This window comes from Excalfactoria chinensis, chromosome Z (genome assembly GCF_039878825.1).
Source record: "Excalfactoria chinensis isolate bCotChi1 chromosome Z, bCotChi1.hap2, whole genome shotgun sequence".
Lineage (NCBI taxonomy): Eukaryota > Metazoa > Chordata > Aves > Galliformes > Phasianidae > Excalfactoria > Excalfactoria chinensis.
In genome coordinates this window covers 1224763-1251947 of record NC_092857.1, presented here as the reverse complement: position 1 = coordinate 1251947, position 27185 = coordinate 1224763, and the positions used below count along the sequence as shown (strand labels likewise).

The following is a 27185-nucleotide window of genomic DNA, read 5'->3' as shown; positions in this document are numbered from 1 at the left end:
CAAAACCATTTTGAAGCTGGTTGGTGGGCTCGGTGGAAGGAATCCAGATGCAGGCATAGTCCATTCAGAGCAGACCAAAGGTGCAGCGTTGGGTGAACCCGCTCTTGATGCTCACAAAGACTCCTCAACTACCGCATCTGTCCACCACATGAAGGCCAGTAGGATCCAAGACACAGATGCTGCACCTCTCCAAAGCCCCCAGGCTCCACAGGGCCGACAGTTTCCACTCAGAAAGGTTTGTTTTCACCAAAGGTAGGAGCTCAATCAGCTACAGGAGCTTCTCTCCTGCTGAGGACATGTTGGATGCGACGCAGAGCTCCAGTCAAAGCCATGGACTTGTAGAACAACCCAGATGGCATGCTGGCATGAAAGCCATTGTATTTTAGGGACAGGATGGTACAGGACAAACACTGGGCTGCTGCCATGGGGGTGAGCTCAATCTGAAACAACAAGCAATAGGAATATCCCCTCATGCTGCTCCTCCACACCTCTAACAAAGCCACTCCGCAACGAGGGTCAAGTGTATGTTTTTATTTTTTTCATGGAACATAAAATCCTTTAGAAAAAAACAAAACAAAACAAAACATTCATCTGGATGAGAACACCCATAGGAAAAAAAATCCACCAATCTCGTGTTCTTTTCTTTTTTTTTTTTTTTTTAATTTGGCATTTGTTATTTGCATTTATATTAAAGCAAAGTGCATCTTCTCTTATTTTTCTCGTTTATACACATTGCACAATACATAAATAATGATGCTTATAAAACGTCTTTGTATTTACAAGTAATAATATATTTATATATAACATAAAATACATTTTTTTTTCTTTAATAAATCTCAGGGTTTTTTTTGTTGTTTTTTTTTTTTTTTTTTTTAGGAGTCCTTTTTTTGTGTGTGTCTGTGTGTCTTCTTTCCAAAGCACTACGATGCCAAAGTTCCGATGAGAATGCTCTCTTGTTCATTTAAACCTTTGTACTTAGAAAAATAGCTTATGTTAAGGTCTAAACATGCTCATTGAGCTAAGAACAGTGTAAAAGTATCATACGTGTGTATGAATTCAAGAAGAAATGAAAGCACAACGACGTCTTCGGATACGATGGCACTGGGATAACCTGATCCAACAGGTTCCGACAGACCAACTACCCTCGACGCTTTATATTCCCCATTTTTCTTTTGTTTTTGTTTTGTTTTGCTTCGTGTTGTTTTTTTGTTTGTTTGTTGTTTTGTTTTTTATTCCCTAGGCTTACGTCGCAACTCAGCTCCAACTGCAAAGCATGGGCCACGCGTGGGTTCTTCGTTGTCGTTTTCTCCTCTTGTATCAATCCTTGATGATAAAAAACGCCATGGAAAGATGGGCGGGTGGGATGCGAACCCAACAACAGTGACGACCCAATGAGAAAACTCAATGGCAAAAATGACACGGGTGGGGTAAGACCTGGTGGGAAGTTTGTGCACCACTGCTGGGGAGCAATATCACTTGGGCGCCACCAGCATTGGGATGGGGAGAGGGCATGAGAAATACAGGGATCCCACCACGCTACCCAGGAGCAAGTGGCTCCCAACCCATTCATCACATGGGATAATCCTTTGGGAAGTGGGAAACGATTATCATATGTGATCTGCCCCACATGCCCTCCTTATTGGTCGTTTGCACTTCTAAAAAATAGCTCTATTTATCAAAATACCCGGGCGAAAATCTTTCCACGAGCTATTTCTCAGAATGGGGGAGGGGGCGGTAAAAAACAACAACCAAAACGAAACAAAAACAAAAAGGTTGCATGAAAAGCAAGCACTCAGAAGGAAGTAATAGCAGCAAAGTAGTATAAATGTCATGAGTCTGCTCCGTCTCGTGTCATCGGTTATTAAAAATAACCTCTAACCAGCACGGGCAGCTGCTGATGAACTGCCTGGTGTAGCACTGGCCCCAGCCCTTCACAAAGCTGATCTGCACGGTAAATCCAGTCCATGGCTGCTGCGTGAACTCGTGGTCGTTCGGCCTCTGCAGGCTGTACGCCTTCTCGTAATCGAAAGCCTTGATGGAAAAACCCGGGAACACTTTGTGCACCAGCAACGTCCTGGAGTCGGGGTTGTCCAGTGTGGCCGACTTGATGAAGATGGGGTAGCTGCTGCGGTTGTAGACCCACACGCCGTCCACCTCCTTGGTGAGCTGGATGCCGTACCCGATCTTGCTGCGCACCTTCTGCACCAGCTGGCTTCTGTTGTCCGAGTTGAGCTGCCCAAGGCAGAAGCCGTTCCCCTGAGGTAGATCATAGAAGATATCCAGGGAGGGCTCTTGGACAGAGTACAGCCGACCCACGCGCGTTTTCTCTTCCCAGTATGCCACCACGCACCAGTGTGAGTGATCCCCTGACTCCTGAAGAACTTGTGAATCTATGGGGGGAGACAAAAAGATGGAGAAATTGAGAACTGTGGGGACATTAGGATCCCAAAGTGATGCAATGCCATGAGTTCCACCCCTTCACAGTGCTCTCCAAACATACCCCGACAACCTCAGCACCCTAGAGTTGCCCATGGCCAGGCGGGATGGGGCCTTGGACAACCTGGTCTGGTGGGAGATGGCACTACTCGTGGCAAGGGGTGAGAATCTGAGGGTCTTTAAGGTCCCTTCTAACCCAATCCATCCATAATCTTTGATGTCCCTTCCAATCCAACCATTCTCCACTCCTGTGATCTTCAAGGACCCTTCCAACCAAACCATCTTCCAGTTCTATGACCATCTAGGTCCCCATTCTGTGGTTCCACCGTTCTGTGATGATTCTGTGATCACTGAGCCTACCAAGGGTGCAACCAAACACCCTACAGCCCATCTCCAGGAACAAATTATCACCCACTGTGCAGAGGCAGCGTGATAAAACAAGACGTAGTTCCAAAAGCAGCTCAAGGGACACCACCCCTGGGCTCAGCTGCCCCATTTTGAGGCTTTCATGGGGCCAGGTGAGGGTGGACCTAGTGGATGGCAGTCAGGTGTAGGCCAGAAGCTATGTGCTGTTAAGAAAAAACACCCCAAAAGCCACCCAAAACTTAGTTCCCTTTGCCCTTATCTCCACGCCATCCTCAGGGGATTTTTGACAGCAGAGGAAAGGGCCAGGGGAGCTGAGTAGCACCAAACCCCCTTCCTCAACGCAGCATCTGCACCTGGTGCTGTTCTGTAATCCCTCATGGCCTTTGCAGGCATGTTGGGATCTGGGAACCATTCAACCCTATAACTGCACTTAAAAATACCAACATGCAACCAGGCTGCAGGAAAGTATGGGGGTGACCCAGCAGCACCCCCCCTTCCCTCACACCCCACCCCAAGCCTTAATGTCTCTGTTTTCACTATTTTCTGTGTCTTTCACCTACGACTTCTTGCTGCTCCTCCAGCACCGGCATTTTTTAAATCAACAACAACAAAAAGACAACAACAAAAAGCAGCTCCAGAACCGACAGCCTTGCAGCGTTCATTATTTTCTCATTTCAGTGCCAGCAAGGAACAGAGTTCTGCAGTCACACACAGCCATGGGGGGTCATGGCCCCATAAGGAGAGTGTCCTGGGGGGGGCTGGGAGGGGAATGGTGCAGCAAGAAACACCCCTGGGAGGGTGTTTTTCCATCCCCCCCCCCCCAAAAAAAAACAGAGCTATGTGGGGTGATGTAAATGCTGCTGTGCCCTCCCCACCCCCCCCCTTGCCGCACCTTCCCCGTGGGCTTGTTTTTTATTTACTTTTTCATTTTATATTTGATATTTTGAGGTGTTTTAACTCGCCGTTTGCTTGAAGAGTCGGGAAAGCAAAGCTAGGTTGTAAAAATAAATAAATATAAAAATCCAACCCCCTCTGACTCCCTCCCCCCTATTATCCCCCATAGTAAGTGCAGCCACTGCAGCTCGCATGCGTTCTGCTTTATAGCGGTGGAGGGAATTTTGCAGAAGCTGTTGAACCCCGCTAAAATCCCTCTGTTTATTTTCTTTAACATAAAAGCATCCCTTTCAGGAGTGGGGAAGGGGGGGGGAAAGAGGGGCAGAAAGGCCTTTTTCACCCCGTGTTTGTGCCTGCGTTTGAGAAGACCCCTTAATGAGCGGCTCTGCCCAGCGTACAAAGAGGTATTTAATTGCATTAATAAAAATATATTAAAAAGAAAAAAAAAGCAGAAGCCAACCGCCCTGGCGATGAATGAACAGAGCTCTGTGGAGGGCTGGAGCTCATGAATGAATCCCACTCGGGTTTTCAATGGCATGGGGTGAGCAGACCTCACGGACAAGGCTTAGGTAATCCGGGATTCTGGACCGCACGGTGTAAATACGGCACAGCGCCTTCCGCCCACGGGCTCCACTTTTGGCTGGGTTGTCTGTTCCAGCAGCCATGGGAATCACACAAGGCCAGGCCCTCTGCCAGCCCCAGTGGTGCTGCTTCTCACCACTGCCGGGACCTCCCTGCTCCCCTCTTTTTTTGGCACCAGTGTTTCCCACTGAATGAATGAATGGGAAAAGCCAATGGCGTCACTGGGGCAAGAGAGCGGGACATAAGAAAGAAGGAAAAAGTGATGAAGTGATGCTGTTGATGGACATCTGTTCCCCAAGAGGCTCTCTCTGCTCTGTGGCAATGGCCACAAGCATAATGAGGTGTGAGAATGGCCCTGGAGGTGGCCAAGAACTATAGAGATGTGGCAACTGTTGACACGGACAGTGGGAATGGTGGGGGTGGGCTGGAGTTGGGGATCTTAGAGGTCTTTTCCAACCTTCATGACTCTGTAAGTGGGTATGGTGAAGATGGGCCAGCAATTGGAATGGATGACCTTAGCGGTCTTCTCCAAGCTTCATGTTTCTCTGATCACTGTGGTACAGTCGTGACTGGTTGATGGTTGGACTTATGACCTTAAGAGATCTGCTCCAATATTAATGATTCTATGACTCCATGACTGGGCAAGATGGGGAGTCAGTAGTTGGACTTGATATTAAAGAGGCCTTTTCCAGCCTTCATTCTCTGTGCGTAGGCATGGTGGGGATGGGTTGACAGCTGCGCCTGATGAACCCAGAGGTCCAACCTCAATGACTCTATGATTCAAATAATACCCCCAAAACACCACAACGCGTTCATCTCATGGTTCCATGCCACCTACCACAAGGAAACCATTGCCATGGCTGGGACCAGGCCCTTTCTCAGCAGTGAACCCTACTGCAAACTAATGCAAAAACACAAACTCAGGCCAATTTGTGCGGGAAAAAGAAAATCTTTGAAACTTTTCAATACAAAACCCCAAATCCTGGGAAGTTAGTGGCAATATATACATATATATATACATATATTTATTTATTTATACTGGAAAACCTGTGGCACAAAGATGCCGAATCCTGGGAAATCTGTGGCCACATCTCCCTCAGGCCACCAGGGCTGTTGTACAGCCAGGATGCCAAAGGCTGAGCAGCTCTTTAGGATTCTTGTATTGAGTTAAAACCACGGCTTTTACGAGCTCCTTGGAGCACACACATCCCTTCAAAGCTAAATGCCTGGAGGAGTCCCAGCGAGCTCCGAGCGCTCCCACATCCCAGCAAACAATGCTGCTGCTCAATGCTGGAAACATGCATGCCCTCATTTCATTATTAAGTGCCCCTCCATTCGCTGCTATCGGTGGTTTATTATTATTTTCTATGGCTGCACGACAGCTGCCTGGGGGCCCATCAGGACCAAGGCCATTGTGCAAACTTACTGTAAAGAGCAAATAAATAACGGAAAATGAGGGCAGGAGGAAGAAAAAGTTCTTTTTCACTGTGGAAGAACTGAGCCTCCTCAGCTCTCTTCAGAAGAGGGAATTTAGGTGGAATTTAAAGCAACTTTTGCAGCCCAGAGGCGGAGAAGCCAAGGCCTCTGTAGGTTTCCAGCTCTCAGCCCTGTCTCGGTGCCAAGTTCACAAACACCAGCGGGGGGAGGTGGGAAGGGGAGCTTTTGTTTTGCTCTGTTTTGTTTTGACATAGCTAAAGGTTTTCCTGTAATCAAGCGACTTCTAATGAAAACAGCAAGCTGAGCACACACTGCGCTGTGGGCCAGCCCAGCTGCTCCCACCTGATCCAGTCAGGAGCTATCTGCATCATCGTCACTGCTATTTGGAACTGGGAATACCACTGCTCCTGATTAGGCCTTTAAATGCCCCTAATTGGATCTTTTCCCAGTGATGTTACAACTATGCGTTAATTACATTACCCAACTGCAGAAGTGTTTGAACTGCAGAGATTGACTGGCTGAAGAGCTGCGCCCCCAAGGGTCTTTCCATGCTCTTCCTGCCACCACACCCCCCTCCTCTCCTGCATTCCTCTCAGATGTCTGGGCTGGGATTTCCCACCAAACACCAGCCCTGACAGGGCTCCCACAAAGGGTTGCCCATTTTGGGGTACCTTCACCCAACCCACTCACAGTGGTGGCCCCATAACCAAGACCAACATCCCAACAGGAACTGGTAGGTGGTAGCCCCATATCCATAACCATATCCCAATGGGAACTGTAGGCAGCGGCCCCATACCCATGACCATAACCCAACAGGAATAGGTAGGTGGTGACCCCAAACCCATGACTGGTATCCCAGTGGGAACAACAGCAGCAGATAAATTAACACATGCACTGAGTGTTGAGACCAGATGAAGCAAATGCTCCTCCTCCTTTATGTCAGCACACGTGGAGGGCATCTGAGCTTAAAAAGAAAAAAAGGGCTGGGCTGGTGTCAGCACAGTGTGTCATTTGGCCAGGTCTGAGGCTGAGACAGAGCTCAGCACATCATACCCAATAATCCCCCTTGCCTGACCTCGAGAGGCACTGGTGAGCCAAGGACTGGGCCATCCCCCCCATCTTCTGCTGTTCACTGAAATGGAAGGGATGGAGGCACCTAACCTAGACAGTAGGGACAGAAAAAGGATGAATTTGGCAGAGCCCTTCTTCAAGGACCCACCGAGAACCTAATCAAGGAGAACACTAAGCAAGCCCAGAGCTAGTCAAACCTAAGGGAACAGGCAGCATGCCTTCCCTCCTATTCTCTCAGGCCACTCACAAGGTCATTGGGTGGGGGAAAAAACAAACAAAAAAACCCCAAAACCCAAAATCTAGAAAAGCCCTTCAAAGACCGATTTCCAGGTATGACTTGCAAGAGCAAAGAGAAATCCAAATTAAAGGGCACACTCTACTGCAGAAAAGGGTCTTTGTGCCTTTCCTGGAGCTTGTGGGCAGACACCGCCCAAGGGAACATTTACCCCAACCCTTTTGTGCATCAGCTCCCTTGCTTTTGATGGCTGGCATGGTTTTTGTAAGGCAAACTGAGAGATCCTCGTGTGTTCCACTCCACAGCAACAACCCCCCCAGGGATGCTCCCAGACAAGGAACCAAGGCCCTAAAACACCACGACACTCAGTCAGACCAACACATGCTTTGGGAGCTCTTAATCTGCGGATTATTGACACTGTAGACCCTGACATCCCTTCAGGAACCATTCCAGCCCATCGTGTCAGTGGGTGCTTAGGGAGCCCTTAATCCGCGGATAGACAGGCTAGACCTTTGTCAACGGTTTACGGGCAGTGTCTCTGTCTAATTAGGCTGTTCTTATGACCCAACCTATACAGCAATGATGCCAGCTAAAGAGCCTACAGATAGTTTATTTAATTTATCAGAGAGTTGCCCACCCAAATGTTTTAATTGCTCCTCCATTCCAGCAAAATAAGTTAACCTTGTATCAAAATCCAAACCATCACAAGTTTTGTTCACAGAAGCAGGACAGAGTTTGGGATTTCCCAATGTTTCCAAGCAGGACTATGGTTTAGACTCATTTAGCAGTGTGTGATGCATTAACAGAAGCGCTCTGTGCCATATCCCATGGGAACTCCATATCCAGGCATCCCATGGAGACCCAAGCAAGAAATCCCATTACCTTTACCAGCGCAGCAAAACTCCTTCATGAAATCAGGACAAAAATGGGGTGGGAAGAGGAAAGAGCGGGTCCCTGAGGACATCTCCTATGGCTTCCAGCCCAACGTAGGGGCACTGTGGGCCACCCTTCTCCTGGAGTGCCCAGCTGGAACCTGTCCCCAAACACTGGGGCTTAATTCAAGCACAGACGGAAGAAACGAAACCCTGCAATGCACACTAATGGGACAGCAAAGAAAGAACACAAGTGAAACTCCTGGGTTCACGGAGTCCACCAACCCAGAAATCTGATTCACAAACATCCTATTAGTCACTGCTACTGTCTAATTACAGCGATTAATCAATTACCATGGCTAAAAATTACCCGAGAAGAGAAGAACCCTTCTTTGTGCCCATTTTCTTTCCAAGCCACTGGGCTGAGCCTGCTGCAGCACAAGGGGAAAAAAAATCCCCATGCACACCCCAGAAGCGCCCGTCTGCCGTCTGCAGCGGTTAGAGCGGAGCCAGCTGACTCCAGCTTCCTCTGCACCAGGCTCAGGGCCTCATCAGCCATGCAAATTATAGAGTAGTGCGCTGTCTGAAGGCCGAATTTCGACTCAGCTCAGAGAAAAGCCTTAGAGGAAGGGCGGGGATGGAGAAGGCAGCCAAATCCATTCATAATATTTACAGTAAATGGGCCTCTCTGCTGTTGTTTAGTATACAGTCAGACTAATTATTTTTGAAGTTTTAATTTAAAGAACCTTCTTTATCTGCCTCTCCTGCTGCACCCCTCAAAGGTGTGGGAAACTTTGCTCCTTCTTCTCAAAGCACCAGAATGGGAATCCCTCCTCCCCTCTGTGCCTTGCACCAAGACCTGCCCGGATGGGGTGGGAAGGAGGATCCCCCTCCCCCCACCATGGGGACAGGGACAACCCCCGGGATAGGAAGGAATGTCCAAGGGGGTTCAAGCCAAAACAATGAGATGTGCTGCATCCTAATGCAACTCCCTCCCAAGACCCCTTTGGCACAATTTGTGTACTATTGCATCCCAAGGGCTCCAGGATGCTGTAGCAGTGCATTCTGTATTAAGCAGGTGAGACCCCATTTTAATGCCACTATGGGAGATTTCAGCAAACCCCAGTAATTACGGAATCACAGAACCTCTACAGTTGGAGAAGATCTCCAGGATCCTCCAGCCCAACCCTAAACCAACCCTACCGCCACGCCCACTGACCATGACCCTAAAAAGAACCATAGGATCATCAGAATTGAAGACCCCCAAGACCAACCCAGACTAAACCCCAGCCCACCCGCACCATGCCCACTGACCATGTCCCTGTGTGCCACATCCCCACATTCCTTCAACACCAACCACTTTGGGGTGGTACCGGCCCCAGACCCTGTTGGTGAGCCAACACCTCTCCTCCAGTATCCAGCAGGGCACGCCCCTTCTGCACCTCAACCCAACCCAGAGACCTTCAGAGAAGGGAGAAACCAGCACACAAAGAGCTCCTGGCTCCTGGCAAACCAGCCCGGAGCTTGCCAAAACCCCTGCCTTGGTGACAGCACCCTGCCCATCACCCTTCCAGCACAGGCATGAATCGCAGCCACCAAAGACTTGGCAGGTCATGGCCCTCCCCAGCACAGCCCCTTACTCTCCCAGATCACAGAACCATTCAGGTTGGAAAAGACCACTAAGACCACCCAGCCCAGCCTCCACCCATCACCAGCAACTCAACCGTGACCCACAACTTGGGGAACTGGGTTCCAGCACAGGGATACGGGGGGCTGCCCATGTGTGATCCCACACCAACAACGTAGAGCTACACAGGCTGCATGCTAGAAGGGCTGTAAAAGCCCTCCTAAACCTGGAGCAGAGCGGGGCACTATTTCCACACAGATACCCAACACCCAGATGTGTGCTGGGATCTGTTCCTGAGTGCATTCCACACACACACACACACACACACACACACACACACAACGAGATCCCCTCCCCGCAACACGCTGACCTGCAGCTCTCCCCAAAGTTACTGCAGGAGCAAAAACAGACATTTCCCTTAAAAAATAAAAATAAAACAAAACCAAAAAGAAGCCCACCACCCACCCTGCGCCGCGTTCCTTCCTAGAGGGCAGGGAGAGGCTTTTGCAAAACATGGAAACGCGGAACAAAAGTCCTTTTCACGCCACCGTGCCCCCGCCGGCCCCGCTGCGTAACCATTATGAAAACGGTGGAGCGGGGCTGGCATTTGGAGCATTTACTGCATTCCTGCCAATAAATTCCATTCCCGGATCCGCTGCAGAGCGGCCCTCTCCCCCCTCATTCCTCCCGGCTGGCTTTACAGCCTCATCGCCGCCGCGGGGCCAGGGCCCTGCGAGGGGGAAAAGCACCCCGCGCCAGACTGGAGACAGCGCGCAGACGGAGCGAGTTAATCATTACTGCTGTCTGCCTCCGTAATCTAATCACGGCCGCTCCTAGGAGCACGTGGCACAGCCCTGGTGCTCAATGGAGATGGGACATGGGGATGGACGGATGGATGGATGGATGGATGGATCTGCATGGAACCCCCATGTTGGCCAACCAAGAGAAAGAGGGCTGATGAAGGGTTCTTGGCTAGAGCTGACAAGGCGGGGAGCTGCCCGGCTGTGCAGCCCTCCCTGCGCCTCTTTGCTTGGGATTAATAATGTGGAGCAATTAGAGAGAATATTATGTTCGTTAAGCAATTAACCCTCCCAGCACTGCAGTGGAGCTGGCACCCCTGGTTGGTGTGGTTGGGGCCAACAGCTTGTCCTTAGTCACAAAGCACCCAGGGGTGAAAAACCCCAACAGCCACTTACTCATGGATGAAGCCCTCCCCAAAATTGCTTGCTCCTGGGTGGACCTCCCCCCAAAACCTGCTTGCTCCCAGAAGAACCCCCAACAGCTGCTTGCTCCATGCTGGAGGTAGCTTTGCCCAGCAGCACAGTGGCACTGGGGCCACCTGTCCCCACATCCCATGCACTGTGCCATCCCCCCAGCCCCAAACCTCTCTCCTCCCGCCCCAGAAGCCGCAGGTGACGGCGGTGACACCGCAACACAATTTTCCACGCTGGCTCTTGTGGGGCTGTGACAAAGCACAGCAAACCCGCAGGGCTCTGGGCGTGAAGATTTATGGGTTTGTTCCTTCTCGTGAGCTCCAGCGTCTCAGCCTGGCTTCCAAAGAAAACGAATCCATCGCTTCAAACACAGTGATGTAACCTCAGCTCCCCACTCCTTTTCCAAATAAAACTGCTGCTATCCGATTCCTGCCCACAGGATGGCTTTATGGGGTTAGTCAGTCCCCTGCCCCGCAAACTGAGAGCGCAGCAACCCCACAGGGCTCCACAGCCTATGGAGTTTCCCTATGCAGTAACCAGGACCTTCCCACCAGTGGCACATCCCAGGAATTTGTAGCATCCTGAAGGCAGCGCCACTGGTTTCGTCAGCACGAGTCAACAGAGCAAGAGCCAACTCCCCCGGCTGTAAAAGCAGAATGTGTTTGGACTTCCCTCACCTCCCCAGATCGATGTTTCTCAGCCTTAAAAATGGCGATCTGTGAGGTTTGGGATGGAGGGGATGGGATGGGATATGAAGCAGCTCTGCCCCATGGAGCCACGTGGCCACAAGGCACACCGCCGTGAGCTGGCGCTCATTGAATCAGCGCTGGCAACCCTACAAACAGAATCTATTCAGAAAGAAAATTACTATTCATCAGCTCCGGCTCCCTTATTATGTACACATCTATGCATGTGCTTTCAACAACACTCCAACAGCCGGAACCATTTGTTTTGGGGAGAAATCTGCCTTCCCACCTGCCCCGCACAAAGAGTATGCCTTGGAAGATCATGAAGGGTTGTGCCTCACCCTAAAAAGTCAATGCAACTCATAGAGTCACTGAATCATCAAGGTTGGAAAAGACCTTCAAGATCCCAAAGCCCAACCTCAAACCACCCAAATTGGTTCTCAAACACCTGCGGGGACGGAGGCTGTCAAGAAAAGGGTTGTGACACATGCTGGATGCCCCACTCTATCTCCAAGGTGATTATGGGTGCTCATGAGCTGGGACAGTGATGGGACACTGAGGATGGGAAAGCAGGAGAAGAGATTGAAGAGAAAATGGGGAAAAATGGACAGCAGATTTTGGAAACTGGGAGAGGAGACCAAGGGGGAAAATGCGCAAGAAATGAGGTGCTGACTCCCCCAACCAGCTGGGATGAGGGACACAAGGGAAGGAGCTCATCTCCCCGCCCCCAGGTTCATCCTCCAACACCATGGACTCAACTTCAGGACTCAGAGCCATGCTGGATCCTAGGCAGTGAGGTTAGAAGGGTAGAGAAGGGCTGAGCCAGCTCTTACCGAGCTGCTCCCTCTCTATTTTTATTTATTTTTTTCTTTAACCTTTTTGCAAGTTAAAACCAAGATAATGACGCTGGGTGGGGACCAGCTTGGAGAGCTGAGCAGCCAAACCAAAACTCTCCTCCGAGCCAAGTGCTTCCCTGGCCTCACCGTTTGGGGAAGGAAGCTGAGAGCAGCCATGAAACGATCCCTCCGTGCACTGAGGTGGAGCACACGGGCAGAGGTGACCCCGCTAGTAAAATATTTTTCAACATAATGAAAATAAAACAAGAGCTCTCCGGCTGCAAGCTGCGCTCCGTGGGGCTGCGCCCCTCCTTCTCTGCTTCTCTCTCCTTTCTCCTCCTCCTTGGCACTTTCTTCCCTTCACTAATAACACTGTTTTCTTGCATTTTTTTTTTCCTTTCCCCCTTCTTGGCTCTTTTCACCTAAAGCCTGATGTAATTTCCTGCCCTGTCCCAATGTTTCCTGTTCGTTAACAGGGTGAAAGTTATCATCACGCACTTCAACGGCGACCCGAAAACCAGTGAGAAAAAAATAACAAAAGCAAGAAGCAATGAGAGAGAAGGGCAGACCGGGTGGCATTAACAGTATTCCCACTGCCACCCTATTCCTCAAGAGCAGCCAGCGGCCGTCTGGGGACAGACCAATGGGATTTGGACAAGAAGGCTGTTCATGTGAAGTGGATTTTTTTTTTTTTACTTTGCACGGCGACACTAAAACAGAGACCGTGCCTCAGCAGTTAATAATATCCCTGCGCTGAAAATAAACTGGGAAGGAAGCTCCTTTGTGACAGTGGGCGGGCGGCCAGGCTGCGGCGTGGGTCATTCAATCTGCCGGGGGTTGGCACCATACGAGGCCTGGCTCCCAATGTCTGCCCTGTGTCAAAGAGGGGGTTTGTGGACCCTGATGCATCCCCATGCTCCTGTGTTTGCCATGCACACCCAACCACCATGCTGGAAGTGCTGGTGTTTGGAAGCGCAGCCCCAGTGACCCATGGCAAGTCGGTGTGTGGGGTTACTGTCACTGTTCCCATAGTGTAACTGATACCTGCACGCAGACAGTGGGGATGGAATGGCTCCGGCCCCGTACGAGTGTTTGTGTCCTGTCTCGGTTTCAGTGTCCCCAACGATCGGGTTTCCGCCACTCATTGGGACATTTTATTTTGCAAGCAGAGAGTGGTTTGGGTTGTTTGCCAGTGCAGGCGCACACCCCTCCCCGACTCCATGCTTCCAAATCCACTTTTCTACCCTCCTTCCTCCCCCCAAAAGCTCCAGGCTAGAGGAGAAAACTCAACGACCCCAAAGCCACATAGAATCACAAAATCTGCACAGGGACATGATTTAGTTGAGGGTTGTTAAGGGTTAGGGCAGTATGGTCAGGTTGTGGTTGAACTTGATAATCTTTAAGGTCTTTTCCAACCTGAGCAATTTTATAATGCTTTGATTCTGCTCATTAAGGTTGGAAAACACCCCTAAGACCATCACGTCCAACTGTCAACCCATCCCTACCATTCTGACTCACAGAATCACCGAGGTTGGAGAAGACCTCTGAGATGACAAAGTGTAACCATCCAACCATCACCACCACACTGGCACCACAGGGGGGCTGGGAAACACCCCAAAAACCCAGATCCCTTTGGTGCGATGAGAGCAAACAAGGTAAGGGGCTGCAACAGAGTGGGATTCCTCCTGCAATTTAGTATAGACCACCCCCAAGGCATCATGTAATTGGGAAAGCAGGATGGGGTGATTCATTCCCATCATTTGGATTATAATCCTTCCTGGGAGAACATCTTGGGGAACATCCTAATCACTAAGGCTGAGAAAGACCTCCAAGTCTACTAAGACCAACCCTTGACATATCCCAACCATGCCCACTCAGAGGTTCATACAATCATTACGGTTGGAAAAGACTTCCAAGAAGTCCAACTCTCAACTCATCACCACCGTGCCCACTCAGTCATAAAGACACCAAAGGCCTCCAAGATCCCCAAGCCCAACCAACAACCCACCGCTCCCACGCCAACTGACCACATCCCTAAGCAGATACACAAAATCATTAGAGCTGGAAAAGACCTCTAAGACCGTCAAGTCCAACTGTTGACTCACCCCCTACATGCCCACTGTCCACATCCCCAACACCCCCCTTCTCCACAGCAGCTCAAAGCCACCACCGGACAGTTGCTGACTGCCTTTGGGCTCCCACAGGCTGAGTGCCCCATAGAACCAGTTTTCCCCCCCCCCTGTTGAGCAGAGGAGCAGTCGGTGCCAGCCCGGCGGTGCCGCGGTCAGCTGATGCTGAGCAGCCCGAGGCTCCTCGCCTGGCAGGCAGCCTGCAGCACGCCGGCTCCAGCGCTGTCATCCTGCATTAACCCCTGATAACCTCCGCCCTGCAGCATGGGGCCAAGCTCTGCTGGGAGGCTCAGGAGGAAAGGGTGCAGCAGCTTTACGCAGCGTTGGATGTGGCCAAAAATTAAAAAAAAAAGGAAAAAAAAGGAAATTTAAAAGGAAGACGCAAGCTCACAAATAAATCAAGAATAACTGACCCATCCCTCCCCCCCCCCCACCACCACCACCAAAGAAAATAATAATAATTAAAAAAATAATCATAATTCCAAGCAATTGTTTATCCTTGGGACAAATATACAACCCGAGCTGCACAGGAAGATGTCTCAATTTCAGATTATAATAGAATGCTCGTTTGTAAATAAAGGCATTTCACAGAAGGCCATAAACCCTGTGCTGGGGGAGGTGGAAGGGGGGACCGGAGCCACGTGGGACTGCTGGCGGATAGCTGCGGGTCTGGGCAAGGTGTTGCTCCCTGAGAGCAGATACCAGCAGGGATCAGAGGCATAGTGCAACATTCCAGGCCTGCCCACCATCCCATAATGAAATGTCACTCAGTTGCACGTCGCCAAGACGGAGCAGATCTGAAGGAAATGCGCCATCAGACCACACCACGTCTGCTCCCCACCTCCAACCTCCACTCAGCCTTCCCCATCTCCTCCAACATCTCACAGAGATCCCACCCTTATACTGGGACCTCCCCACTCGGAACTGGGGCTGCTCGGGGTGTTGTGCCCATCACTTCCCCCCAGAGCCACCCCCACGTGCTCTGTTTGGAAGCAGAGCACTAACCAAACCCATCTGCTGGGAGCAAGCTCCAAACCCAGGAAGAGCCTCCCTCTGCCTCCTGTTTGCAGGAATTATTTTTATCCCCAACTGGATATTTTCTCTCCGTGTCAACACGAGGAGCACCCAGAAAGGTTTTGGGTTGGAAGGGATCCTGAAGACCATCTGGAACAACCATCCCGGTGGGCAACACAAGAACTACCCATAGAAATAAAGAGAGGTAAAAAAGAGGGAAGTCCCATACAAAGCAGCACAGTGGGGGACAAGGGCTGGAGAGGGGAGAGCCAGGGCTGTGCCGTGGGTCAGCATGAGGGGACGTGGTTGTGCTGATGCTGCACAATGCCCAGTCATGCTGCACGCACGCTCCGCAGGTTCTCTCCTCTGGTTCTGACCTCTGGAACAAACCTTATCCCCACCCTTTTTTTCTCTTTCTTTCCCCCCCCACCCCCACCCCATTTACAATTGAAGCCAACTAGGTCACAGAGGCATCATGTGGCTGTGTCCCCTCCCTCTGTCCCCACCCCTCGCACTCTGTCCCCTTCCACACTGCTGCTGACAACATGAAAACACAACTCCACCTCATAGGAGGGCACCCTGAGCTTCCCACCCATCCCTCTGTGGTTCTGCATGTGGCCACTCATCTGCCTGTTACTGTTACCCAACTGGTATCGAATTTGGTACCCAACTGGTACCCAGTGGTACTCAACTGACACCTAACTTTGTACCCAACTGGTACCCACCTTGGTACTTAATGTGGTGTCCTAGCAGTACCCAACTTCTACTCAGCTCATACCTAACTTGGTACCCTACCAGTACTCAACTTCTACTCAACTGGTACCCAACTTGGTAGACATTGTACCCAATGCGGTACCCAACCACTACCCAGCTGCTCCCCAACTTGGTACCCACCACGTACCCAACTGTAACCCAACCACATCCAACTTGGTTCTTGCACTCACAATGTGCTCCATCACATCCCTCCTGGCCCAGCTTCCAAACCCACAAAAATGGGTTTTCATCAATTTTATTAAAGCCCCCCATTGCAAGGCCACCACAAGCTCTGGGATCTCCAAGAGCAGAGAAGGATGCATTTCGCCATTGGGAACCTGCAACCCACGTCTGCCCTAAAGCGCATCGAGAATGCCCTGACTCCTTAATGTCCCCTTCAAACACACACTTCTGCTAACTTAAATATGCCAGGGGTAAAAAGAAAAAGGAATAAGTTGGCTTTAGAGAATTGCTGCAAAGCAGCGTTTATTTTCCTTTCTCGACTGGGTCCCTCCAGTTGGGAATTTTCAGTGCTACACTTCTGTGCACAGAGCGGGGATGCCAGTAAATCAGAGCAAATGCAAAACAAATGCTCTTTCATGTGGAGGCACTCGGCTTTGTTTCACAGCCTGTGTAGCTAACCGTGTCCCTCCTGAGTCAACTCTCCTATCAGCTCCTCATTAAGCTCAATGGCTACAATTACATTTGTGGAGGGAAAAGAGTGAGCAATGATCATAAAAGGGTCTGTTTCCAGGCTTTCTTTTTTTTTTTTTTTTTCCTTGGTGGGGAGGAAACCTTAGATTTAAAATAATAATAATAATCCAAACGTGTGGAATATAAAAAATAAAAACAAAAATTGCACTTGGGGGGGGGGTAGGAGCCTTCTTTTTGGGGTTTGTCCATCACAATCCCAGTGCATCCCATTCACCAACCTCCCCCCCCAGCCCTTGGGAGCACGCCGGGTGATTTCCTGCAGCCCAGGCCCCCTCCCTCCTTCCCTCCAGCACAGAGCAGCCAGACGAGATGTTATCAATCGCCAGCCCTTGCAGAAAGCCCCCCTGCTAAAAGCGAGTGCTTCCTCTGCTTATTTCATGTGGTATCCTGTGGAACTGAGCTCTCTCCTCCCCTCTGCAATGGGCACATTTCAGGAGGAAAGAGGAAAAAAAAAAAAACAAAACGAAAAAAAAACCAACAACCAAAACAAAACTAACAACATCCTTATTGTGCTGTTTTGCTTCTCGTCTCCTTTCCTTTTTCCAGACCCCTTTTTTTTCTTCCCCAAAGCCAAAGGCTCCAATGACAAGAAAAAAAGAGGAAAACCCAGTGCTAAAAATGACAAGTTGCTGCATTCCCTCTCCCCCTGTTTGATTAATTCTCATTAGGGCCCTTGGACAAACAATATGCTCCCCTCTCAAATGACAGCCGGGGTATACATTACACCCAAAGAAAAACAAATGGGGCTGGCTTAAAGACATCCACACCAAACACCATTCCTGGAGAGAGGAACGGCCCCGCGTGCGCACAGCCGACGTGTTTCTGGAATTCCATCTCAGGGCAACGTGGTGCATCAATGCTCCATGAACCGTAAACCAGGGGGACAACCCAACAAAGGAAGCACCTTCCAACACAGCGAGGACATGCAGGTACATGGTGTCAGACACTCGGCACAACTGCTTTAATCCTGGCAACGTCAACACACAGAGTCCAACCAGGGACATGGGAGGGCGATGGGGGGCTTTACACACAGGGAAAAACTAAGGAGGGTTGGGAAAACCATTCTGAACAACACATCGTGTGGCGGCACCTGCAAGCTAAAGGAGGTGGGAGGTGGGGAAACAAGAGAAACTCAACATGCTCTGCAGAGAAGCATGAAGTATCGGGTGCCGGAACCCCAATGAGCAGAGCCCAAGACAGTGACCAGGTACGGTTCTTGTCCCAGGGACAGGACATCACTGCCACTGCTGCCAGGCAAAGGACACCATACTGCTCTAAGAACACATGCACCTGACCAAAGCAATGCCAACACCATTCAACCTTCCAGCACACCTCGCTCCAAAATCAATGGGGCATGAGGCTGGAATACAAAGGAAACGTCAACTTCTGGGGATAGACAGCTTTCCCCAGCATTTCAACACATCCTCTGCATGTGAAATTGAACCAGATTCTCCTTCGAAGCACACTCTTCCCAATGAAACACACCCCCAAAACCTCTGGCCAAGGCACCCAACAGGACACGAATAGAGACAACCAAGTAGGGTCAAGGAGAAATGTCTTACCTGAGAGCCCCCCAGGGGCTAGACAATTAGTTCCCCCTGTTTCAGTGGAGGAAGGCACAGAGTCTGGACAACCTGCTGTAGCAGAGGGAAAGAAGAAGGAATCAGTGTACATGCATTACTCTGCAGGCTCCAAGCAAAGCTGCAAGCAGTGTGCACATTCCGAAGCGTTCAACAGGAAGCGATTACTAATTGGCTGCACAGACACAGGCAGTTCATCAAGAGGCATCCACCCTAACTCATCACCTCAATCAAGACTCTGCACAGCACTTAATCACTGGCCCCGTGCTGATTACAGCGCGGCAACAAATGACAGACCGGCGGCCACCTCTCCATCTGAGTCACCAAGGGTAGGACATCAGGCCGTCCTTGTGATGGAGCAGCCAAAATTGTGGCTTTGTGCACCAAAGTAGTCGCCACCTGAGAATGGTTTGGCTGGAAGGGACCCGTCAGGTCATGGAATCACAAAATTTTGGGTTGGAAGGGTGCTGTAAGATCATGGGATCATAAAACGTTGGGTTGGAAGGGCCCTCACAGGTCATTCAGTCCCTTGGCAGGTTGCTGGAAGAATCTGGCCTCATCAGGGTGACATCCCTAACCACATCCCTTTGCTCGCTGCTCTGTCTCAACACAAGGGCCGCCACCAAGAGAGCCCAGATGCTCTTTTCCTACTGATAAGTCACTTCTCAAGACTTCATCCCTGAAATCTCAATGAAATTAAAAACAACAACAGCAACAAAAAAAACCCCATCGCTGTGTGCATAACCTCCTTTTATCAGAGTGAAGTCGCAGCCCTCACAGGAATATACAGTTTAACAGGATACACTTAATCACGCTGAAAACAATAGAGGAGACAGGAAATGGACTTACTTGTGAAACACTGCACACTATACACTCTCTAAATGCCTTCAAGTGTTTGCTGTTCTTTAAAGAAATTTGCCTTTTTTTTTTTTTTCTCCTTGTTTTTAACCCTTTCCAACCCAGGCAGAAGATCCCCTGAGCTGTGTCTCTGAGGCAACTTCAGCTGCTCAGGTTACAGATGTGGTTACAGATGTGGTCTGCACACAGGACCATCCCACAGGTTCCTGATGAGACCTTTGGCCTTCCAAAACACTACAGAGGAAAGGCACAGAACCCCTTTAATCACAGCCTCACAGCTCTCAGATCCCACTCTCACAAGGTGCCACCTCCTACCCAGACACTACCCAACCTCCAGCTCTCACCAATGCCATGGGGGCACTGCCAACATCCCAGCGGCTCCTGTCCCACGTAAGCATGGGATAAAGTACTGGTTTGGATTACATCTCACACCTAACACAGCTCTTGTTCTATGCAAAGCTGTAGAGAAGCAGAAAATGGCTTGGATTACAAGAGATCAACTAGACCAACCCTGAGGCGTACGGTCAACAGCCACAGTGTACTAACATCAAATCCACCCCGACAACTCCAACACAACAGCCCCAGCCCTGCTCTCCTCAAGCCAATAACACAGCCCCTCATGTGCCAATCCAACAACACAGCAGACTCCACCACCAGAACCCATGTTGGCTCATAGGGGGCACGCAGAGCTCCATATTTCCATCACCATCATCATGGTATGGTTGGACCCGATGACCCTTCCTCAATGACTCTATAAGTGAGCACAGTGGGGTCGGGTCAAAGGTTGGACTTCACCTCTGAGGTCTTTCCAACCTCATTGATTCTATGGTGGAGAAACACTGGGAGCACATTCCCACCTCCCCAGACAATGCTGGGATATTGGGTATCCAATATCTGATTTACCCCACGACCAATGAAGGCACCAAGGTCCTGCACTGCATCCAAAGACATGCCAGGTCAACATCACTGTGCTGTCCCACTGCCACGCACTGAGACCTAACGCAAAAACCCCAACATGAAGGTGGGAGCAGAGGGAGCAGCAAGGAGATGGATGGATGCTGGGACACAAAATCCCATGGCTCCAGTGCAAGCCGAGCTGCAGAGGAAGCCCCAACCACCTGCACCGACACACGGCGAGCTCCACGCGCCCCGCGGTCACAGTTCAACTGCCAAATGGGCTTTTCTTTCAAAAGGGAAAAGAAAAAAAAAATAAAAAAAGAAGGAAAAAAAAAAAAAAGAGGGCTTTTTGGTGAGTAACCCAGTTGCTGCCGCGCTTCCGATTGGCAGCGTTAATCACTTCCTATTGGCTGATCCGCATCACTTTTCCTTTCGAAATGGCACATTCCTGCTCTGCGGCTTCTGCTGTTTACACACATTTTGCTACCTTATGTCAACACTTGCTAATGAATAAATATGTCGCCGTGCTGCTGAGAGAGAGGCCCCAGTGGAGGCGGACGGGACAGTTCAACCTCGCTCATGGGCTGATCCCAGCATTAACCCATCAGGGCAGAGCCATCTGCGCAGCACTTTTAATCCCATGGATGGGGAGAAACAAAGGTTACCAAGGAACGGGCCCAGATATCACACACTTCTAGGGGGAGCATCTCCTTATCTAGGTGAAATCACACCTCCTTGTCCCAAAACCACCAATCCCAGAGACCTCAGGGCATGGGATGCTGAGCCTCCCATCACCCCCCTCCTCCATTAATCCACTCGCCTTCCCCTTGTGTTTTTTCACCCCATAGCAAAACATCTCCATGCTATGGGGCAGGATGGGACCCCAACATAGGACCCAGTTCACCAAGGCACTGGGGCTTCCTCCATTCATTTTTTGAAGAGAAAAAAAAACAAAAAAACAACAATTGAAAATGAAAAGGCCAATTCCAGTCAATCCCATGGGGCTCATCCCGACTCCAGCAGCCAGGCCCAGAAAGTGCGGAGCAGTGATTGTGGCAGGGAAGTGCAGAGCAGTGATTGCAGGAAACTGCTCTCCAAAAGGCCAAAAGGAAAAGAAAAAAAAAAAAAGTAAAAAAAAAAAGGCAATAAACCCTACAAACTGTAGGCAAAACCGTAACAAAAACCCAGCGCCGCTCTCCAAAAACACCACGGGGCGCTGAGCAGCCACGCTCACCTTTAAGGACAGAAGGATGTGGGGACACAGGGATGAGGGTTCCCCCAGGTTACCCCCACTCACAGCCCTCCCCCACTCAGCCTCATGTGCCGCCAAGCAGGAGCTGACACAGAACTGCTGCTTCCAACCCCAGCTGGGTGTCCTCTGCCACCCCAACACCCAACCACAACCAACACAGTGCTGCAAATAACCCCATTTTCCAGACTCTCCCTTAGCAACTCTTCCTCATTTTCCCAAGCCTACAGGATGGGATTATGCCCCTGCAGCCCTGCACGCCTCCCCCAACCCATGTGTCACATCTCATTGCGAGCTGCAGCCATCACCACAGCCATCACCAAATTCCTCCCACCCCACTGCTTGGGGGTGGGGGGGCAGCCAAGGTCCCATAGCAGCCCCCAAAGCTGCGGTGACAAAGGCAGTGCTGCCTTCCCCACGTTTCTAACCAGAAATGGCTCCTCTTCCTCCATTTTTAACCCGCTTACCCCCACTTTAAACCCATTTTCCTCCATTCTTAATCAGCCTTCCCCATTTTAACCCATTCTAAGCCATTTCCCCCCCATTTTTTCACCAGTTTTCTCTCAATTTTCCTCCACTTTAACCCATTTATCTCCATTTTTCACCTGTTTTCCTCCATTTTACCTTGGTTATCCCCACTCTCAATCAATTTTCCCCCCATTTTTAACTCTTTTTCTCCCATTTTTTAACTCACTTATTCCCACTTTTAATCAATATTCCCCCATTCATGATCATTTTCCCCATCTGTAACCTGATTATCCCCACTTTTAACCAAGTCTTCCACCTTTTCAATGCACTTTCCCACATTTTTTATCACTTTTCTCCATTTTTAACCAATTTTTCCCCCTTGGTAACCTATTTATTTGCATTTTTCAACAGTTTTTTTCCTATTATAATCAATTTTCCCTATTTGTAGCTTATTTTCCCCATTTTAACCTACTTATTCTTATTTTTAACCCAATTTCGCCAACTGCAACCCATTTCCCTCCATTTTAATCAGTTGGCTAAATTTTAACCCATTCTCCTCCACTTTTAACCTGTTCATCCCCATTTTTTTATCAGCCTTCTCTGTTTTTAACCCATTTCCCCCCATTTTAATCCATTTTCTCCCTTCCCCCGCCCCCCTCCCCTCCTCCCTGCAGACAGTATCCGCACTCACCCGTCGGCTTGAGGAAATCCATGGGATATCTGGAGTAGGGCGGAGGGGGAGACTCTGCGAGGAGAAAAGAGCCGAGTGAGAATGAAAAGCTGTGCCATGAGAAAGAACAAACAGAGCGACAGGCGATACGATAGCGGCATTCCCAGCGCTGCGCCGGGCGGGACGGGACGGGACGGGGCGGCCGTCGGGTAAACAAAGCGACGCTGGCGCCGGCAGCGTCTGCAGGGGGCGAGGGGCCGGGAGGGGGGGGCACCGAAAAGGGGGGATAGAAGGAGAAAAAAGGGTATATTGCGAAGAGTCCGGAGGTTGTGCGGGGAGGGATCCCCCATCCCTACGACCCCGCATGGGGAGCTGGGATTTAGTACTTGTTTTTTGGTTGGGGGGGGGTGATGGGGGGTTGGCTGTATTCTTGACCTCATTCATACATTCCCTATCTCCTTCCCTTACCCCACTCCTATATCTCCAAGTGGTTTTGGCTTTTCTTTTCGGTGTGGATGGGAAAATTGTTATTATCTCTACAGTCGTTGCATCCTTGCCTACAGCAGCGGGTTGGAACTAGATGATCTTGAAGGTCACTTCCAACCCAAACCATTCTATGATCCCTCAAACCCATTCCCAGGTTTTTGGAAGTTGAGAACTGTCATTTTAATCGGGTCTTCAGGGTGAATAAGTTGGTTGCATCCCCATCCCCCACATCCCCCACCTCCAACCCCACAACCACAAGTTTGGGGGCTTAAAAATGATCATTTCTCCTGGGATTTTAGGGGGGGAAATGCTGTCTGCATTCGCAACGCATTCCTACATTCCCCACCTCCATCCACAATCCCATCGTCACATCCTCAGGTTTGCAGGGGATTGAGGATTATCATTCTTAAGGGTTCTTTTTTTTAGGAGGAAAAGCTTGGCAGTGTCCCCAATCCCACATTTCAAAGTTTTGGAGATGGGGATTTTTTATATAATTATTATGTTATCATCATGCAGATGGAACAAGCTGATTGTATCCCCGCTGCCTTCCCACAGCCCCACGCCTCAAAGCTTTAGAGGGGCTGAGAATTATTATTGATATTGGGTTTCCAAGGGAAAGAAGTTGGTTGCATCTTTATCTCCCACATCCCCTTCCCCACTTCCATCCCATCCCATCTGCAGCCCTACCCCCATTCATGACCCCAACCCGATTCCCTACCCCATTCCTATTACCCATCCCCACCTCCATCTGCAACCCCATCCCTATCCCTGACCCCAGCCCTGCATCGCTACCTCCATTCCCATTCCCAGACCATCCCCATATCCCTACCTCCAACCCCACACTCCAACCCCCGGCCATAACCCACCCCCATCCCCATATCGCTACCTCCATCCCTGTCCCTAGACCATAGCCCATCTCTAGGCCATAGCTCATTCCTGACCCCGTCCCACTAGCTCCATCCCCACCCCCAGGCCATAGCCCATCCCCATATCACTACCATCTTCATCCCCAGGCCATAGCCCATCCCCATGTCACTACCATCTTCATCCCCAGGCCATACCCCCACCCCAGTCCCAGGACCCCATCATACCCCAGCTCCACCATTCCCATTATATCCCTATCCCTAGGACATACCCAACCCCTAGGACATATCCCAGCTCCAGCCCTGTATCACTACCTCCATCATCCTTATCCCTAAGACATACGCAAGCCCTAAGACATATCCCAGCTCCAGCCCTATACCACTGCTTACATCCCCAACCCTAGGACATATACCATCCCCACCAGGACCCCCAGTCCCACCCTTCTTATTACCTCCATCTCCATCTGCATCCCATCATACCCCATCCCCATCCCAAGGACATACTCCACGCCCACCCCTCCAGTCTCATCCCCATCATTACCTCCTTCTCCATGCCCATTTCACTACCTCTGTTCCCACCCCATTATACCCCATCCCTAGGACATACCTCATCCCTAGGACATACCCCATCCCTAGGACATACTCCAACTCCATCACTACGTCCAGTCCCATCCCCATTTCACTGCCTCCATTCCCACCCCATTAATGCCCTGTCCCTATTACATACTCCAGCCCCATATCACTAATACCACTATTCTCCAGCCCCATCTCAATTTAATACCACCCTTAGGACATACTCCGTCCCCATTACTACCTCCATTCCCACCTCAATAAACCCCAACCCTAGGACATATCCCATCCTTAGGACATACTCCAGCCTCATCCCAATTTAATGCCATCTCTAGGACATACTGCACCCCTAGGACATATTCCAGCCCAGGCCCCACATCACTATCCCCATCTCCATTCACTACCTCCATTTTCACCCCATTAGACCCCATCCCTAGGACACACTCTATTCCCAGCCCCGTACCATAATCTCCAGCCCTAACCCAATTTAACGCAATCCATAGGACACACTCCATCCCCATCACCACCTCCATCCCCAATTCTCTACCAACTCCATCCCTATCCCCACCCCTAGGACATACCCCATCTGTCAACTCCCACCACACGATGTTACGACGTGGAATACCAGCAACCAAAAACCACGACGCCACGACACCCATCCCTCGGACAGCCTTCATCCCCAGCCCCCCGGCTCAATTTAACGCCACCCTCACGACGCACTCCATCCCCATCACGACCACTTTCCACCCCCATCCTCCTCCCGTCCCCGCGGCACCCCCACCTTCCCCCCTGGCCCCTTACCGAGCTCGCAGAGGCGGCTGAGGTGGTGCGGGTTGCAGCAGACGAGCTCGGTGGGCGCCGCGCCGTCGGCCTGGCAGCAGCCGCGGAGCCGCTTGAGGGGCGCGCCGTGCCGCAGCTCGGGCCAGCGGAACACCCGGCAGACCAGAGCGGGCAGCGCGTCCCGCTGCGCTCCCAGCCGCGCCTCTCCGCGAGCCGGCAGCAGCACGCAGGGGGTGCGGGCCGCCCCGCGGGACTCGACGGCGCGCAGCAGCCCCTCCAGCTGCCGCTCCTTGCAGCGCTTCAGCACGGCGTGGGTCAGCGCCTTCAGCTCGCCCTCCGCCGCCCCCCGGCCGCCCCCGCGGGGGGGTTTGGCCGGGCAGCACCCCCGGCCCCCCCCGCCGCATGAGTGCGGACGAGGCTCGGCCGGCGCTCCGCCGTCTCCCGTCTCCTCCTCTCCGCCGCCGGGTGCGCGGCTCCGCCAGAGCCGTCGGACGAGGAGCGAGCGTTTGGTCCTGAACATGCGGGACGTGAGGAGGGGCCCCCGGCTACGGCACGGGCATGGCGTGCGCCGAGCATGAAGGGGCCGGCAGCCGGGGCGAGGCGGGGGGCAGCGGCGAGCGGGGGGGGGACCCGGCCGGGGTGGTGCATGCGCCAGGCTCCGCGCTTTGATGGCCGGGGGGGTGCGCAGCGTGAGGGGCACTCGAGCTGCGCGAGGTGAAAAGGAAAAAAAGCGGGGGGAAAAGCGCTCGGAGAGAAGGTGGTGCTCGCCTTTAAAAATACAAAAAGATAAAAGTGGGAAAAAAAGCAAAAAAGTGACAGAAATCAGCGCGGTTTTACGGCGCTTTGCTTGGAGGTGGGCAGCGCGAGGGGTGACCGCGCCGCGAGGTGAAAGGGAGAAAAAAGCGGGTAAGTAAGGGGAGAGTTCGTGGGTGCCGTTCTCCTTTACTAAGTGAAGGAGAGGAAAAGGAAGAAAAAAAAAATAAAAGGAAAAAAAAGGTAGAAAAAGGAGCAGTTTCACTCCGCTTTGCTTGGCTGGGGAGAGGAGTGAGCAGCGCAAGGGTTGCCCGCGCTGCGAGAGGTGAAAAGAAAAAAAAGTCGGGGGGGGAAGAGAAGAAGCCGCGGGTGCCGTTCTCCTTCAGAAAAAGGAGAGAAAAAGGATTAAAAGGGAAAATGGGAGAAATCGGCGCGGTTTCAGAGCGCGGCTCCGCGGCGCATCGCGCGGGGGGGGGCGGCCCTGCGCGGGTGCGGAGAGAGCACAGAGCCGGGGGGAGTCCTGGGGCTGCCGGGGGCCGCAGCTCCCATCAACGCACCGCGCTGGGAGGGGGGAGAGGGGCGGAAAAAAATGGAGAAGGGCGAGGCAAAGGGACGGGGCGAGGTGGGGGAGAGAGTAGGGGGAGAAAAAGAGGAGGGGGAGGAAAAGAGGTTAAAAAAAAAATAATGAAAAATAATAATTAAAAAAATACTTAAAAAAAAAAAAAATTGGAAAATAAGATTAAAAAAGGAGCCCGGCGGCCCTACGTGCGGAGCGGCCTCGGCGCGTTCGTCGCGGTCCCGCGGAGCGGAGCAGCATCGCGCGTCCCCGCGGAGCCCCTTCTGCGCTCCGCCCGTCGCCGCCGCCCGACGTCCCCGCGCCGCTCCGCCGCTGCGAAGGAGAGAAACGGAGCGCGGAATGAAGCGCGGACGCGGCTCCCTCCACCCCCCCCCCGCGCCCCCACCCCTTCCCCGCAGCCGCTCGGGCTTTTCTCGGTGATTATTTTTCCTCCTCCTCCTCTTTTTTCCCCCTTTTTTCCCCCTCCGCTCCCCGCACACACACCCGCACCGCCGCGGCTCCGTCCTTCCCTTTTGCCTTTTTTTCCCCTAATTATTTTTGCGCGGGGGGAGGTGTATGTGTGTGTGTG

General features: G+C 51.4%; 1 protein-coding gene across 3 annotated transcripts; it reads right to left on the bottom strand.

Moving 5' to 3' along the window:
- Nucleotides 1-611: 611 nt before the first annotated feature.
- SMAD7 (SMAD family member 7) lies at nucleotides 612-27185 on the bottom strand. Of its 3 annotated transcripts, XM_072359427.1 has the most exons (5): nucleotides 27101-27185; nucleotides 25309-26929; nucleotides 22610-22663; nucleotides 18429-18503; nucleotides 612-2390 (listed from the first exon to the last, which is right to left on the bottom strand). In XM_072359427.1, the coding sequence occupies exons 2-5, from the start codon at nucleotides 25805-25807 to the stop codon at nucleotides 1852-1854; spliced, it is 1167 nt and encodes a 388-aa protein (XP_072215528.1). In that variant the 5' UTR covers nucleotides 25808-26929; nucleotides 27101-27185; the 3' UTR covers nucleotides 612-1851. The 3 variants fall into 3 exon arrangements, with proteins under 3 accessions (XP_072215528.1, XP_072215529.1, XP_072215527.1); XM_072359428.1 differs by having other exon boundaries at nucleotides 25309-27172; XM_072359426.1 differs by lacking the exon at nucleotides 27101-27185 and having other exon boundaries at nucleotides 18429-18500; nucleotides 25309-26415.